Source organism: Anguilla rostrata, chromosome 1, assembly GCF_018555375.3.
Source record: "Anguilla rostrata isolate EN2019 chromosome 1, ASM1855537v3, whole genome shotgun sequence".
NCBI lineage: Eukaryota > Metazoa > Chordata > Actinopteri > Anguilliformes > Anguillidae > Anguilla > Anguilla rostrata.
This window is the reverse complement of record NC_057933.1, coordinates 23805193-23822659: the sequence shown is the minus strand read 5'-3', so window position 1 is coordinate 23822659 and position 17467 is coordinate 23805193. Positions and strand designations below refer to the sequence as shown.

General features: G+C 41.6%; 2 protein-coding genes across 3 annotated transcripts; both read left to right on the top strand.

The window, feature by feature from the left end:
- The first annotated feature begins 28 nt into the window (after window positions 1-28).
- Window positions 29-8417, top strand: napba (N-ethylmaleimide-sensitive factor attachment protein, beta a). Its single transcript, XM_064330828.1, has 11 exons — window positions 29-263; window positions 1535-1614; window positions 1743-1859; window positions 2469-2515; window positions 3027-3104; window positions 4042-4097; window positions 4453-4537; window positions 4627-4731; window positions 5057-5125; window positions 5954-6004; window positions 6405-8417. Exons 1-11 carry the CDS (start codon window positions 166-168, stop codon window positions 6504-6506), a joined length of 888 nt encoding a protein of 295 aa, XP_064186898.1. The 5' UTR covers window positions 29-165; the 3' UTR covers window positions 6507-8417.
- A 599-nt stretch (window positions 8418-9016) lies between these two features.
- Window positions 9017-16687, top strand: LOC135252573 (tribbles homolog 2-like). 2 transcript variants are annotated; one of them, XR_010329426.1, is made up of 4 exons: window positions 9017-10462; window positions 11170-11462; window positions 13288-15684; window positions 15800-16687. XR_010329426.1 is itself a non-coding variant. In XM_064330815.1 (3 exons), the coding sequence occupies exons 1-3, from the start codon at window positions 10193-10195 to the stop codon at window positions 13760-13762; spliced, it is 1038 nt and encodes a 345-aa protein (XP_064186885.1). In that variant the 5' UTR covers window positions 9017-10192; the 3' UTR covers window positions 13763-16687. The 2 variants fall into 2 exon arrangements, 1 of the variants encoding a protein (XP_064186885.1); XM_064330815.1 differs by having other exon boundaries at window positions 13288-16687.
- The last annotated feature ends 780 nt before the right edge of the window (window positions 16688-17467 follow it).

Sequence of the window (17467 nt, the reverse complement as noted above, 5' to 3'; positions counted from 1 at the left end):
ATACCTAAAAAGACCTATTATAAGCCTAGCTCTGCTGCATATGTTGCGCTGTGATCATCTATCATCAGGAGGACTCCATCAGATAACATTAGGCTGTTGGTGTTAGTAGGTAGTTAGCTCGATTGCGTGCTTATTTACAGTCAGCGTTCTAAGATCTTTATACAAATGGACAACACCGGCAAAGAAAAGGAAGCCATCCAGCTAATGGCTGAAGCAGATAAGAAAGTAAAGTCGTCAGGCTCGTTCTTAGGTGGAATGTTTGGGTAAGATCAATATGCGGTAGCCTGCGCTAGCCTGTAAAATGAAAATGGCTAATATGACAGCGAGATGGCTAGCTATGTTTGAAATGTCAGATCTAGACATTAATGTCACCATGCTAGCAAGCCTGGTGTCGTTGAACAGAAATTAAATGTATAATGTACCAGCTGTCTAGGTAGCTAGGTGATATTCAGCTGGCAGATGTGGAGGTTGCTAGCTAACGTTAGGCCTCAAGGCCTCACCAGTGATTTTCCTCAGAGACTGTAAGCGGAGAAAGGTGCTACTGGTTTGGGTTTCTATCGGGGAAATGACCTGTGTATAAACATGCGAGAGACAGTTAAAATAATTCTTGTTTTTAAATAATAGCTTGCTATGTATGCCTGTTATTGTCACAGAACGACCGTAGAGCTGCAGACAAGGGATGTGGTGATTATTGGCACCAAAGGGCAGCTCCAGTGGACATCGATTTCGTGGTCAGCGTAGAGATTGACACTTTTTATTTATTTATAGGGTTTGTTTTACGCAATGGTAGCATTTTTGTCTTTAAATCGTTATGGATGAACGAACGTCTGCTAAGTGATAGTAATGTAATGTCATTTAAATCCACATTAATATATTTTCAAGACCATATTTCCCCTCACCCGAACACCCCAGAATCCCGGTTCCAAGGGATGGCTGATTCAGCAAAAGATTCCGCGGATTGGGCGCGACAGTCTACGAGGTGTCATTGAAATCGGATATTTTGGCCAGTCTGGCCATGAACTGCAATGCGGTTCATTGAGGGAGCTCTGAATGGCCCATGAATTTGGCAAAACAAGTGGAATGCACTGGAAACGTTCGTAGGCTGCCTACTGTTTTGGCGTACTACATACCATATTTCATAGACCACCAGCGCTAATGTCCAGATAGACATATGCCATTACTGCTTTCGGAAATAACGACTTCTGATACAATAGCAAGCTTGTGGGTTGAAAAAGCTTGTTCTGGTCGTTTCTCAGTTGTCAGTAGTTAACTCATATACGGTGTTTAAGTTCATTCTGGAAGGTCATTTATTAGGGCTCTGTGCAATGACCTCAGATCAGTACAAAAAAGGGGAGTGTTTTACTGCTGGTCCACATAGTTTTGGTGACTATGGCACAAAAATGGTAAACAATTTCCTGTGCTAAAATGAATTTGATGCTTCTACTATGCTTTTGTGAGATGTTCGGAGTTATTAATTGATCATAGTACATATTAAGGACTCATAATCTATAACATCCCTCCATGTTGTGTTTAGGGGTAACCACAAAGTAGAGGAGGCATGTGACATGTATGCTCGTGCAGCCAATATGTTCAAGATGGCCAAGAACTGGAATGGTAAGTCACTGCTTTCACCACTGATCAGTCATGAGCAGAATTATTATTGAAGACTTGGGAAAATGGCAAGTTAATGTGTTAATAAGGCTGCTGGCTCATGCCATTATCCTTCATCTCTTCCCCCCCAGCTGCGGGTAGCGCCTTCTGCCAAGCCGCGCGTTTGCATTTGCAGCTGCAGAGCAAGCACGATGCTGCCACCAGCTTCGTGGACGCCGGGAACGCCTACAAGAAGGCCGACCCTCAAGGTGAGAGAGAGTGTGAGGTGTTTCACCTGGACTGGTTCTCTCCTGCCCTGACTCTAATTCTGACTCTGGCCCTATTGCTGACCCTAACACTCACCTGTCCCCTTACGTATCGCTGACCCTCACCCTTGCCCTCAGGTTAAGACATAGCAGTATCAACACAGCCCTTGCTGTGCAGCTTCCTTGTCATTGTGCTGCTGTTTAAATAATGAAGGCTTTGTCACACTACTGTATTTAAGAAAGACCTTAGTGTTTGAGTCTGAATTGGAAAGCCAAGCCCAGCCTGTAGCTTAAAGGTATATGTGCCATTTGCAGTACTGATTACAAATCCATAAGTAATATTTTGTATTTACACATCCCCTTTAATTTTAGCTGTAACATAAATAATACGACTCCTGGTTTAAAAAAAAAAAAAAAAACAGAAGTAAACTTGAGTCGTTTATTGGAATTTTGAGCCACAGACGTACTGATACAGGGGCTGATCTTTAAACGACACTCACTGGTGCTAATAATCCAGCTATGTTTGTCTTCTCTCTCTCTCTGTTAATACTGACCTGTCTTTCAATATCTCCATTTACCCTTTTCCCTCCTCTTCCCTAATGCACGCAATAGAGGCTATCAACTGTTTAAATGCAGCCATCGATATTTATACAGACATGGTAAGATTTTAACTATGAAAAGAAGAATGTCTATTTAGTCCTGCAGAATGACAGTTTCTTTGGGCAGTGGTTGAAGTTCACAGCTTTGATGCGACATTCAAAGTATTCTCTGGTTGGAATGGGGGAAAATAGTTTCCCTCGGCATTTTTGGTTCACTCCTGGGGAAACTGTTCAAGCTTAGGCAATCTGTGTTTCTCTCATGAAGGAAGGAATGTATAGATGCATGTTTGAAAAATGTTTGGGGTGGGGGATCCATTGTTCAGGGGCGGGTGGGGGGCTAGGGGGGACGTTGGGGATGGTCTAGTTTCTCACCCGTTATATTTTTCCAAAATTAAAAGGGCAAAATGCAACACTGCTTGCAATGCTATATTATCCCATTATCCTCAAGGGCAGAAATCTTTGGCTAAATAATCAATCTGCTTGATGATTGATGGTTAAAAATGAGTGAAAGGAGCTGAATTAAATGTGTAAATTCCGCATTCATGAATGTACTTGCTGTCTTTGGTCACAGGGAAGGTTCACAATCGCCGCCAAGCACCACATCACCATCGCCGAAGTGTACGAGTCGGAGCTGGTCGACATAGAAAAGGTGTGGCTCATCTCAAATTGGAGAATGCAAGCTGGCCATTGGTGGTATCTGCTGTTAAATGTTCCATAGTATAAAAATATCTTTTCTTAATACACAGTGGAAACTGTGCTATTGATTGTGTACATTAATTTACTGTATTGTAATTTTAATTATTTAAACTTGTCTTATGTTCCAAAATCATAACATTCAAAATGGATATTAAATGTAGTTGCCCTAATTATGTTTCTCTCACGTTGTTAAGGTTTGTCAATGCTGTAATGTCAGTTTTGACGAACTTAACAATGAGCTTCCCACCCAGGAAAATTTCTGTTTTTATTTAATTGTTTTTTAAATTAATGTAGTGGATTAGCAACCAGGAGGATGGGTTTGGTCCCACTTGACATTTCAAAAAGACAGGTATCGACAGAATATGACTGCTGCCATAATATGCTTTTCTCCTTTATTTTGGTTGATATAAGCATTACACTGAAATTCAGTTACCAGCTGTGTATGTGTGTACAGTGTGTGCATAATGATTTAGGCAATATGACAGTCAGTATTTCATATGTGCGCTCAATTTAAATATTTTAGATGGCATTAAAAATTGATTTCAATTGAGAGCCTGCATATTGAATGTGAGTACGCGTTAGCCATAAGTTCGCAGTGGTTTTGCTACGTGTTGTAGTTTCAGACAAGTTTTGGTTGCCTGGGCTCTCAAGACATCATGCACATTAGTGCAGCCAGACATTGGGTTAGCTCGAAAGCTAATTTTCATCCTGAGTTTGTGATGTGAAGTCTCTCTTCTGTTTCTGTTGCATGTACATGACGCAGTTCCCTCTGGTGTGTGTGTGTGTGTGTGTGTGTATCTGTTTGCGTGTGCGTTTGTGTGTCCATGCATGCATTTCTGTAAGTGACACCACTCTCCCTTATTTGTCTTCCCTGCGGCTCGTGTTCTTAGGCGATTGCGCACTATGAGCAAGCTGCGGACTACTACAAAGGGGAGGAGTCTAACAGGTAAATTATTCATGCCTTCGTCATTTGGGTCAGTCACTAGATTTGCATTCATGAAGCCGAGTTGGAAGAAGATCTTAATCAAACTGGAACAAGCTATTTAAATTCCCGTTAAAATTTTAAAGAGACTGGGTGTGTGATAATGTGTGACGTGCAGGATTAAGCCAGGGCTGTGTGAGAGTGCATGCTGTACAGGGTTTAGCTGCAGGTGTGTGAGTGTGTGTGACCTGCAAGGTTAAGCTGGGCTTAACAGTAGTCAGGACCTCAGGTTTCCTACTTTGATTTTTAACCTAATGGTTTTCATATTTTCCTTCTCCTCTTTCTCCTCCTCCTCCCCCCCGGTCTTCACCTGCCATAGCTCTGCCAATAAGTGCCTGCTGAAGGTGGCATCATACAGCGCACAGTTGGAGCAGTACCAGAAAGCCATTGAAATCTATGAGCAGGTTTGTGTCATCCAATCGGCTGGCAGACTTCAACAAAGATGGTTTCCGCGGTGATTTGACAGATGTTCTTCCCTCCCCCTCTCTCTTAGGTTGGCAGCAACACCATGGATAACCCATTGCTAAAATACAGCGCCAAGGAGTACCTCTTCAAAGCTTCACTCTGCCACTTCATAGTGGATGAACTGAACGCAAAGGTCAGAAAAGTATTTATTGTTTTGGAGCAGGGGGTTCCCAAACTTGCTGAGCCCAGCACACCCTGAATGAGAAAATAAATCTTCTGTTACTTACCCCTTAATAAAGCATAGGTTGATAAATGAAGAATGTAGCCTTAGTTTAAATAACTACATGTACACTAGCATGGTGCATGATTGTTAGTATTGCTTTTAATTTTTCTGATGTGAATTTTGATTGAATATTATGTGTCTCACAAGCCTATATTTTGGGAACTCCTGGATTAGATAGCAGGTCTTTAAATTTGAAATGTGTACTTGCATCACTCACTTTCTCACTGTGTGGCAGCTGGCTGTGGAGAAGTACGAGGAGATGTTTCCTGCCTTCACTGACTCTAGAGAGTGCAAACTCCTGAAGGTATATTGCATATATATATTGTTTTTCGTATAAATTTAGAATCATAGTATTTTATTTATAATTAATGTTTTAACATTTTTAGTACAGTGATTATATATACTTAGTTAACTGAAAGTAATACTGTAATGCTACTCAGAACACACTGTTGCATGTGGCTGGTGGGAAAAAATTATGAACTTAGATTTCAGAAGCAAATTTAAAATGCTGAGACCAACCACTATACCATAGCCATGCCATCTGGAAAAAGAAAACTTCCTGAAAGTGTAGGCTACTGATGACCCATACTTAAATAATTAGTTTGACAATGAGTTCAGTTCATGAAAGGCCTTAATTCCTTCTACTCATGTGGCGAACAAGGGTCAGTGACTGTCTTCTGTGCTATTAAAAATATCTATGCTACAATAGGCTTATAATAGAGTGAAATTTTTACAGATTTTTCAGAATCGGAAGACTCAAATGTGACAATGAAAATGACAGATCAAGATGATTCAGTCACTAATTAAATGCACTTTAAATGCACTGTATGACAAAACTTGTCATTTCTTTAGAGTATAGCACATAGTGCAGCTTTTGTGTTAATTAAAGAGCTACCCATTTGAAGAGGAAAGGAATGAAAGATGTATGTATGTGGGTGGTCGGAAGATGTGAAATTAATTTTAGAATTTTTTTTTAATATAGAGGAAATTGAAGGCATTGACAAAATAGATTAGTTTAAACTTTTAAGTAGTTAAAGATGAACACCCGTAGTTTGAGGCAGGTGAGTTTATGCTGTGCTATGCTATGGTCTGTCCTTGCTTTAGGCCTGACTCTTGGCTTCTCTCTCAATAGAAACTTCTGGAAGCTCACGAGGAGCAGAACAGCGAAGCCTTCACTGAGGCTGTGAGTGGCCATTTCTCTCAGTGTACACTTTCACTTCTTGTTCTAACTCCCAATACTGTTGATCATAACATTCAACTGAATCAGAACACCAACACTGCAGTCCATACCACCAGCATTAACACTGTGGACCATATCATTGACCAGTACTGTGGATCACAGAATATGCATCAAAATAGTAAAATACTTGCATCAAAACTCTAGATCCCAAAACTCTCATTAATACAGTGGATCATAATGCCTTAACCCATATGCAGGTATAGCATTTACTCCATTTTCTGGCTGTGGCTATGGTGGTTTGCCCGTGTATTTTTGGGGGTGAAGGGGTGAACTGTAACAATCTTAATCTTCTGAATAAATGGCGAGCTGATCTCCTGCCTCCGCATCTGTGTCCACCCATTAGGTGAAGGAGTATGACTCGATCTCTCGACTGGACCAGTGGCTAACCACCATGCTCCTGCGCATCAAAAAGACCATCCAGGGTGACGCTGGGGATCTGAAGTGACTTGCTGCAAAAACTTGCTGTTTTCATGCTGAAGTCCTGGTTCAGATTTCTTTATTTTCAGTATGAATAGCTGCAATATTATACCCATATATCAATGTAATACTGTTGGCTCTCGCCTTGAGTTTCTGATTATTTAATCGAGTCGAGACCATATATGGCACACTCTCCATTTTTTCCCTCTCCGTTCCCTGTTCCCCATAGGATACTACTCTATTTCATGGTCTTTATTAGGGCTTATAATAGGTTTCAAATGCAGTTTTAGGATAGGCATTATCAGGAGGTTTACAGTAATACAGGCCAAGGATATTCCAGGAGAATGACACATGCTGAGGATTTTCACTAATAAAGCAATGATTGATTATTTTTGTTTTTATAAGCTTCTATGGCAGGTCTTGGGGATTGTACAGTTGTAATTATTCAATAGGCAGAGAGCACATATGCAGTATTTTTTATTTAGAAATGTATCCTCAAAACAAAGGTCATCTTTCTGTTATGAAGCAGCAACCAACTGAACAAAGACAGGTTGTTTTTGTTGGCTAATTTCTGTTCTGTTTTTATTTTTTCTGAAATTTTTTTGTAGCTTCACATGGCTAAAGATGCTATTCAGAACAAAAGAAAGTGTTTGTCTGGCCCAGCCTTTTCAAAAATATCACACAATGTGGACTAATGGTTTCCGAACTTATCTAGTCATAAAAATAAGCCTTTTCCCAACGTTCCCATCAAAATGTCCTTTGATTTAAAAATAAGTGAATAAGTAGAGGAATGTCTTAAGCTGGAAATGGTTGAAAAGTAATTGTCTGTTCAGCATACAAAGAAATGAAAAGAAAAGCTATTTTATTGATTAAGATGTTCGCTCCCTAGAAGGAATATCAGTAAATGTGTGCAATATAGAAGCAGGGGTACGGCATATGATATTATTTGAGATTGGACATTTTAATGTTCTGATTGTTTAGCTGGAAGGAGCCTATTTGTAACCAACACACAGTAGTAAGAGTGCAAATAAAATTTTCCAGGTGTGAATATGAAAGGATTGTCTTCTTAATTTAACAAAAAAATAATAAGCAGGTCTGCAAAACTGGTATTCTGTGTGACTAGTGAATAATTTGCTGTTCTGTCAGGAAGCGGAATTTTATTTATCCTTTATACATATTGTGGCAAATTAAATCTCTTTTACAAAACAGACGTTTTCAAGAGGCAGCAAATGTTACCATTACAGACAAAATAATACAAAAAAACAGTGAAGTGTCACAGTATATATTAAAAAAAACAATTGTGAAAGAAAAGAAGCTAATAAAAGAATTTCCACTCCTCAGTTACCATATTGGATATTGGGTTGTTGTAAGCCAGGACTGAATTTGAAGGTGGTGGTATTTAATAGGTCTGTTTCTGCCTTTTGTTCTCAGTTCTCTTACTTTTGGTACAATCTTTCACTGATCATTGAGAATGGTTTTTGTTTTGTTGCTTTGTGGATTGTATATTACAGTTAACAATTGCTAATGCTAAGTGATTGGGAAAAAATGTTATTGGAATCCTTAAGTATTTTTGCACAGTTACTAATGGGAAAAAAATATTGTCTGTTCCCTTGATGTTGTTACCGTGTTAAAAGCTTAACAGGTGCATTTGTGTTTACCATTTAATGTGCTAAATGTGTGTCAAGTGTGTTGTGAATGTGTACCTATTATTGAAGCTGACCTTCTGTGTACACACCGGCAAGCATGGTGTCGTTATGTGTCTTGTACAACTTTGAGGTCTTACAAAAGTGTTCAAAGTCCCACTTAAGGGACTGTGAACCTGCATATCAGGATTACTTCCAATCACGGAATCTCAGAATTAATCTGGTCTGTTCTGCATTTGTTCTTGTACAGTGTTTTGTGCTGAAATTTACTGAAATAAAGGTTATCTCAACCGTGATGTTCTGTGTGTTGAATGGTATTATGTCTCAGAAAGGGTATAGAGAGTCCTCTATTGCTATGAGCTTTAAGCACCAGATCAAAGGACTCTTCCGGTGTGTAATGTACTCCCCAGTCTGAGTGACCTAATGTTGAGCTGGCTGTCAACCTTCATAGAGAGGATGGGCAAGAATATCATAAAAATGACTCCCAATGTTATAAACTGATAGAAAAGTAGTGTGTTTTGCTTTGCAGATAGCACAGATGTTTAAACTGCACATAAAAGGTAATCCATCTGTATTTATGAATTTAATGCAGGCAAATACATATTTCTTGTATGTTTTGAAAAAAACCATGGTGGAGTCATCTCGTTGACGGAAGCCAGATAATATTAAGCAATAACTTGTCCGACCAGCTTAATGAAATACCAGTGATACGAACAGGGGACTGAACTAAGACGATTTTCAGTGATGTTACGTTGGGTAGCTTGGAAAGAATGAAGGCTTAACTTTTGTTCTGAATTTGGCATTTTGTAAACACTGACATTTTATGGACATGTACTAAGGGCCAATAGAAGCTCTGTACTCGTGTGACGTTGAGGTGGGATCTGGGAGGGGGAAGCATCACTGTAGTCAGTGCGTGCATTAGGGTCCGATGTGAAGCAGCCGCTGACATAACAGTGAATGGATTAGGTTCCCAGCCACGTAAGTAGCAACTAAAAATAGCTGCACCGGAGGGAATGATGTCCTACTGAAGGGAAAGGGTAGGCCTGGGGAACCCGGCCGTCCCTTATTCGCACCTGTGTACAATTTGAGTTCCACGTAATATTTTGCGGAGCTAGAAATCTTCGGCAAAAAGAATCACTGTTGATATGCATGGTTTTGTGCCCTCTGTTTAGGGACTAGGCATACATGTAACGTTAGCTAGCGACGCTATTCATATCGACATAACTGGTGGGAGGCCTGTCAGCGCTACAAATATCGGCCCTTTACCTCAGCGTAAACACCATTAATTAGTTAGCTTAACAACTAATCAAGTGCGGACCGTGTTTGCAAGTTTTCGTCATTGTAAATTGCTAGATGGCTGCTGGTTTATCGATAGCAATAGCTCCCTCTTGCAAACGCACAGGCTGCTCAGCAACGGGGAGAAGCTTGCAGGCTGAATCAATGAGCTAGCTACATTTAGCTAATATCGCGTTATAGCGGTCTAGGTTGTATGCAAGGCAGCTAATGCAAGCAATCTAAATAGTCGCAAGATTGCATATCACACTCTTGCAGCCAGGATTCTTGTTACTTCTTTAGCTGGTTGGTGTCAAGTTGGCAGTATCTCCACTTGCCAAAATACTGATTGTCCAGAGAAGCCATGATCTGTAACGGGAATCTTACAGTAGATGCCGTTATTTGCGACACAAAAGGTTAGCCAGCGATTGCTGTCCACTCAACGAAAGCTGTAATTCTATTTTATAGCAGTTTGAGTACTTCAAGCCTGACCCGCTGTTTTTAATAGCCAATTTAGCTTAATGTTGTAGAATTGCGTTTTAGCGTATTTTTTAAAAACTGGCGACTTTTATTATTGCTAACATTCGACTTGACTGTTGCAGGACATACAGTTGGCAATCTAGTCGGTTTAGGTTAAATTTACTAACTGGCACACCTAACTTGATGCTCAGCGAAGGGGATCCAGACAGCGACCACACTGTTCCGATTCACTTTGTTAAAATTAGCGTACGGCTAGTGTGGAGTCCTTTCAGTCGAAGACCAGTTTCTCTGAAAGAAGCAAGTTTACCTCGGAATACTCATGAACATACAGAGGTCAAATCCTATTTACATATCGCGTTATGGCAGATCACGACATAAGACCCACGACCACGAAGAACTGACTTTTTTGAGAACCGTCGAACCAACTCAAAGCTTCAGTCCTAATTTAGGATCTCCAAGTCCCCCAGAGGCGACCAATTTTCCGCACAGCATCTCTCGCATTGGGAAGTACCTATTGTTGGAGCTTATCGAGGGAGACCACGTTTTCAGGGCCGCTCACCTGCACAGCGGAGAAGAGCTCGTGTGTAAGGTAAGTTCTTAAATACCAATGCCACATAATGTACAATACTAAAGGTTTATTATCTGCTGAACGGATAGCTTGCATAGCTATACCGACTGTAAATAAACAGGACTATAGCTAAATCATTTTGCAGCGACACACGTCTGATTAAACTATTTAGTAAAGCCAAGTTGCATCAATGAAGGCAGAAACATCCATGCCCTTGGATTTATGCAACAGTGGGTGTTTAGATTTCATTTTGACTAAGTAATATAAGACTCCTGGTGACAATATACCTATTGCACGGTAAATAAATGTAAATAATACTATCTAATGTACTCTTGAGAAACGGCTACGTTATATAGAAAATAGTATGTGTGTGTAGTTGTGTGTATGTTTTCAAATGGGTTCGATTTGACAAAGGATTTTCTCAGTGTTTGTCAATAACACAAGTCATGATTATTTGCAACAGTTGCATTCCGTCCTTCCACAGAAACATGATGCAATGTCTCCAAACATAGAGTAACTTTCAAGTGCAGTCAACAGCACAGGAGACAGGAAAAATAGTTTAAAAGGGGATGTGAATCATCCTCTATAATTGTTTTTAATTAATATGAAATTTCACCTGTATCTTGTTGATGGTTTACATTTAATTTATGCTTACTATATTAGCCTATACGATTTTAAGTGACGTATTCGCCTCGTTAAGGTCAGTCTCCCTCGCTCTTTCTTTTTAGGTGTTTGACATCACTCGGTATCAGGAATCATTGGCTGCATACTTTTGCCTGTCTGCGCACGAAAATATAAACCAAATAGTGGAGATTCTTCTTGGAGACACAAAGGCCTACGTATTCTTCGAGCGAAGCCATGGTGATATGCACTCATTTGTGCGGTCCTGCAAAAAACTGCGCGAAGACGAGGCCGCGAGACTATTCTATCAGATGGCTTCCGCCGTAGCGCATTGCCATGACAATGGACTTGTGCTCAGAGACGTCAAGCTGAGGAAATTCGTCTTTAAGTATGAGGACAGGTGAGTTGCACTTGTGGTGGCAAAAAAAAAAAGTATAATTTATCCTCGATAGGCTCTGCAGGATTGCAAGGGCGTAATTTATGAGGTAATGAACTTGAAATTCGAACCGGCAATTAACATTACCATACCTACACGTCTAAAAGCATATTAGAAACTCATTTGAATGAGTATTTATCAGTGACTGGGCTTTCGTGTAAATAAGAGCTTATGTTATCTTGTTAACACAACATTTTATTTGTCTTCGTTCAGACCAGAGCAGGCTTGAAAGGTTGACGGAAAGCTTTAAATAGATACAGGAAGTACAGGTATGCACTCTCAAGCACCCTTGCAGGTAGTCAATAGTGCTTTGGAAAGGGAAGTTAAAGTTTGTGATGTTGGCTTCGGCTATAAAAATCATGCAATCTGAATGGTTCTAGTAAATCTATGCAACTGTTGAGTTGCACAGTTGGGCCATCCTACACTATATGGCCAACAGTATCTGGGCACCTCTTGGTCTGGTGCTGTTTTCATGGTTTTGGCTAGGCCCCTTCCTGTGAAGGTATATTTTAATGCTGCAGCATACAATCACATTCTAGACCAGGGATCAACTCTGGCCCTCAAATCCAAATCGAGCTCTGGTTTTCTTTTCTCCTGGGTAATTAGTGCTACTGATTGGCCAGTCTGTCTTCACACCTGACTCCCATGCAAAGGGAGGGTGGAAAACCAGCTGTTCTCGGCCCTCAAGGACCGTGAGTTGCTGATCCCTGTTCTAGACGATTCTGTGCTTCCCCAACCGTTTGGGGAAGGCCCTTTCTTGTTTCAGCATGACAGTGCCCCCGGTCACACTGCAAGGTTCATATGGAAATGGTTTTGTTGAGAACGCTGTGGAAGAACTTGACTGGCCTGCACAGACCCCTGACCTCAACTCCATCCAACACCTTTGGGATCACTTGGAAAGCCAGCTGCAAGCCAGGCATAATCACCCAATCATTGCCCGACCTCACTAATGATCTCCTGGCTGAATAGAAGCAAATCCGTGCAGCAATGCTCCAACATCTAGTATAATGCCTTCCCGGAAGAGTGGAGATTGTTATAGCAGCAAAGGGTGGACCAACTCCATTTTAATGCCCATAATTTGGATCAGATGAGACGTTGGATGTCAGGTGTCCGAATACTTTTGGCCATGTTGTTTATCTCACATCAGCATCAGCTGTTTAAGCTTAGTACTGTAAGGTTATGACTCTGGCCTGCTGTTGAGCCACTCTTCTAGTGCATGGATGGGTCCCACAGTGTTGCATAAAATTGAGACTGTGATCATGCCAGCAGCATCCCCACCGGGCAACATACTGATTTTAGTATTGGCCAGGGATAGGAGGATTTCAGTTGGCCAGGAAGAATCATGTTTCTTCACACATCAGTGCCCCCTAGTGCCTGCAAGTCTGCCTGTTAAGGTGCACATGAAGTATCTTCCTCTGACTCATGTCTGTGTGAAGCTGACTTGCAAACTTGCAGTATGAGAAGTGGCGACTGACATCACAAGCTTTGGAGGGGGGCAACCACTCGTCTGCGCACTCCTGAATGTGTAGTGGGGGTCACGGCAACAAGCGCTGATAAATACTATTGGGCGAGGAGAAAGGGGATACCAGCCATTGGCTATATTTGTGTTGGCAATATATTTTTGGCTGGTCCGCAACGGCGGGGCCAGCCCTACAAACGCAAATGTCTGCGAGTGACTGACTGACTGACTGACTGAGTGATGCAGTTACACCATTGGTCAGCCGGATCATGTGTGTTAGGTCCAGCCATATACTATGTTTTTAACCTGGTCTTGTTTTTCCTTTCACAGGAGTGTGGTCATGCTGGACAGCTTGGAGGAAGCTTGCGTACTGTGCGGGGCGGACGACTCTCTCTCCAGCAAGCACGGCTGCCCGGCCTACGTCAGCCCGGAGGTCCTGAGCGGTGGCGGGAGCTACCTGGGCCGGCCGGCGGACGTGTGGAGCCTGGGCGTGATGCTGTACACCATGCTGGTGGGCCGCTACCCCTTTCACGACCTGGAGCCCGGCTCCCTGTTCAGCAAGATCCGGCGCGGGCACTTCAGCCTGCCGGAGAGCTTGTCGCCCAAGGCCCGCTGCCTGATCCGCAGCATCCTCCGCCGGGACCCCGCCCAGCGCCTCACCTCCCGCGACATCCTGGACCATCCCTGGCTCACCACCGAAAACCTGGCCACGGGTTCCGGCCACGGCGCCGAAGGCAAGGATGCCTCGGACCAGACCGTCCCAGACGTGAGCACCGGGGAGGAACCGCACGCGTTCTCGCGCTGAAGGGCGCGGCGGACGGGCAGAATCCTCCTCTGCCCGTTCCCGAGAAGAACTTGCCAGCCCCTAACTCGGGCAGAGCTTCCATGTGTTGTCAGCGACTCGCTGACTTGAACCAATCGTAGCGCTTTGCTGTGCGGGGAAAAGCCTTGTGATTGGTCTGTACAAGTCAGGTGATCAGCAGCTCCACACATTTATGGCATTCATGAAACCTCACTCTGTGGTTACTACATTCAGATGAGCTAATGCAATGTAGCAAATGTAGCTTCAAGACTGGTGGTCTCAGGGTAGATTGATATTAGGCGGTAACAAAGAGGAAAGAATTGAAGTCCTAATTGGGGGTAGGCCATTTTCTCCTATCAGTCAGCATCAGCAGAAATCCCACTAGCTGCAGCTGTTGGACTACAATGGCAAACTCCTTTGTGTTTTATACTAGAGGTCTGTAACTATCGACCAACAAAGGCATTGTACTGTTACGTATTTTTTTGGCTGACATTCAGGAGTTTTTATTTCCATTATTAAGCGAAGCAACTTTTCTTGCGGTGCACTCAAATCCCAAGCACAATATTTTGTAGCCGCCAGGAGGTATTTTTCATGCCGTTCTTCTATTCAAAATTCACACTTCTCCTTTTTTTTTTGTTAAATTTTCAGCTTGTAGCATTATTTTTTTGAGGTTGTCTTCAAAGTAGGAAGTCATTTATTTATCAGCCTGCCCCACGGCCCTGCTGTTCAGATGACAATCTTTTATGCAGTAGCTATTAAAATTACTTCGCCGGTGTGACCATCCCTCCACTTTCTTTAATCAGGAATGATTATACAGGGTTCCGAACTGACACCAGACCTCACAAGCTCTTACAAAATGGTGTCTGTGTAATTCAGAAGGTAATATATTGGTATAAAGGTAAGGGAATTACTTTTAAGAAATAACAGCTCGATCTAGCCTATCGCTTTTGCCGTTTCATTTGCATGCAAGACGAGTTCCCACGAGGGGGCGGCAATTATGATGTAAAAATTGTCAGATGTTTAAATGAGATACATCTGTTTTCTGATCGTTTTCCTTGTAGTGCGCCTAGTCTCTTACGTGATGAATCTTGCATGCTTCTGGGATCTACACCAAATACAACGTGGAGAACAAACAGAAACTAAATGTCATATCATAAAAGAAAATTTAAATATTTATTGGTGCAGGAAAGAGCCTCATGGTGCTTTGTCTCACTGAGTGTATCTGATTATATCTTCACCACTCCAGCAACAACAGTGTATTCCTTCTCCGTAATATTGGAAAAATGCTGGTGTGGGTAAATTGTTCTGTTTTGGTGGCCTAAGCGAAGAAATGTGTGAATTGTAATATTTGGAAATTCAAAGGGAGATCGGTTTTGACGTACTATCGTTTTTGTTTTTGTTTTCACGTAGAAATGCAATTGCAATGCAAAGGATAAACCGTAAACTTAGCATTCCGAACTCCGCAGGGAAAGGGTTTGGTCAGACAGTATTGAGCGTGAAGATGCATTTCACCCACCCCCCCCCCCCCTTACAGACGTGCCTTTCCTGTCTGTCAGATTTTTCCTCGCCATACACGCACCCCATTCGTGCTCATGCAGCAGAAACCCCACCGGGATTCAACCATTACAGACTTAAAAGATTGTTAGATCTTCCAGCTTACTTATAAGCTTCTGTTAGATGGATTTGAAAGGGTGCAGAACTAAAGAGGGAGAGGGTTCCTTTGTGCTTTAAGACATCTCGTCAAGGGTGCCGTAAGAGGGGGGAAGTTAGGACGATTCGAAGGGCCTAAAAAAAATATTAGAACATAGAATGTTCTGGGGTGGTGGGGCCCAGTGTGAGATCTTTTCATGGGGCCCAAAATCCCTGGTGGTTTCCCTTGTGCCAAGTCTCGTAACGGCAAAAAAAGAAACGATGGCTTAATTAACGTTCCAACAGCATTGGGTTTGTAATGGCCTTCACCTTCGTATGCTGTTACTAAGTAAATCGGCAAATCCAGTAAAGCAGTTCTGTTGAGAGGCCGGTTACAGCGGTCAGAAGTAGGTTGGAAAATACCCACCAGAATCCTCTTTTAAGCCCATGCACATCAATGACCTTGTTTACCATAGGCATTCCACACTGCCTGCCTCTGGCTAAATCCACCACTTCAAAGTCAAAGGCTAAATTGTTATGGTTTAGTGAATTGAGTATCATGGTAAGATACACATCACTGGTGCAAGAAGTACACACGTACAGAACAATCAATAGAAGTGAATAAGCTCAAAGCTGAATAGCAGTTCAAAATTGCCAGCACGTGACTGTAATTGTTCTGGAGTCTGATCGTACAAACCATTTTTTCCTCAAGAGTGGCATTCATATATTGGGCTAATGTGCACATACAGCCTTAGTATGATCTGAAAGAGTACCAGTGCTTAAAATAAACAGAGGCCTGGGTAACACTGTTTCACGCATTAAAGTACCTCATATTAATTTCCTGCCAGCACAAGTTCTGTGAAATGGTGATGTACTGGCCAGTTTCATGTAGAAGTTCTGTGGTTATTAAAATGTTACTTGAAATCTGTGTGTGGTTTTTGTCTGTGGCTTGTGCGTACAGCATGGCGTATGGCCTGTGGATGCTATAGCTTGCCCTGCAGGAAAAGCTTTATACAATAAAAGATATATATATATATATAAATATATATAAGCAAAGATGCTTAAATTCTCAGTGGATTTATGAAACCTGCGTTTATTTCAGCTCAACTTAAGCTTACAGGATGAGCTGCTTTTTTGAGGACTGTGAAGTTGGTGCTGATGTTGGAGGTGTAATTTTGACTGTTTTTGGAATAAACCTGCATGGTACAAGATTTCTGCTGTAGGGTTTGTAAAGTGTGTGACATAATGAATTGTCAAACTTCTTTGTTAAATAAACTGGGAACAGTGTATTTACAAACATTCTTGGTTATTTCTTTTCATTGTGCATGCTCTTTCTTGCACATTTTCTTCATAGCAAACAGCCATACTTAAATTCATGCGCCATCAGAATTGAAGCACCAAGTTAATTTCCTTTAATTTAGCTCTTAATATGGGATTATAGATCACTGTATCATTAACCTATTCAGAGACTAAATGGCTTTCAGCACTTAGTGCACCACATGGGAACATGCTCAAACAATGTGATTCAACCTTTTCAGATCGAAATCCATTTGACTTGGTACTATTTTGAGCACAAATAACTGTGATTATAAGCACGCACATTTACGAAGAATATAAAATAGCTTAAAGAACAGTGATGGAACACAGTATTAACATGAACTCATTCTATATTCTTTGGGCGAATAATGGTAAGCCAGACAACCAATTTTCATTCTAAAATCTAGACGTTGGGTGAAAAAAAGTTGTGTAGCCAGGTACATCTGGGTAAAACCTGAGCTAAATTGAGCTAACCTAGACCATTTATGTCAAAACATCTCTAAACCTAAATTTCCACCCCTCCAGACATCTAGATCCAGGCCTGTGCTCTGCTCACTGAATGGAAACAAATTTGGTGGCATGGGTACAGCATTGTAAAATGTTTGTGCCCGTACTGAAAAAGCAGTGTCAACTATGCAACAATGTAATGTCTTTCATGATAAATCATTGGTAAATGTGTGAATTGTGCTCTCAAAACTGGAGAAATTTGTTGGAAAACAGGTTCTTTATTAGACAATAAGATGAGAGATGCTCATATGCCTA

Excerpts from the sequence above, each read along its gene's own strand:
- napba (XM_064330828.1), top strand. The coding sequence starts at position 166 with ATGGACAACACCGGCAAAGAAAAGGAAGCCATCCAGCTAATGGCTGAA. Across the intron at positions 264-1,534 it reads TTCTTAGGTGGAATGTTTGG|GGGTAACCACAAAGTAGAGG; the intron begins GTAAGATCAATA and ends TGTTGTGTTTAG. Across the intron at positions 4,538-4,626 it reads CCATTGAAATCTATGAGCAG|GTTGGCAGCAACACCATGGA; the intron begins GTTTGTGTCATC and ends CCTCTCTCTTAG.
- LOC135252573 (XM_064330815.1), top strand. The coding sequence starts at position 10,193 with ATGAACATACAGAGGTCAAATCCTATTTACATATCGCGTTATGGCAGA. Across the intron at positions 10,463-11,169 it reads GAGAAGAGCTCGTGTGTAAG|GTGTTTGACATCACTCGGTA; the intron begins GTAAGTTCTTAA and ends CTTTCTTTTTAG. Across the intron at positions 11,463-13,287 it reads GTCTTTAAGTATGAGGACAG|GAGTGTGGTCATGCTGGACA; the intron begins GTGAGTTGCACT and ends TTCCTTTCACAG.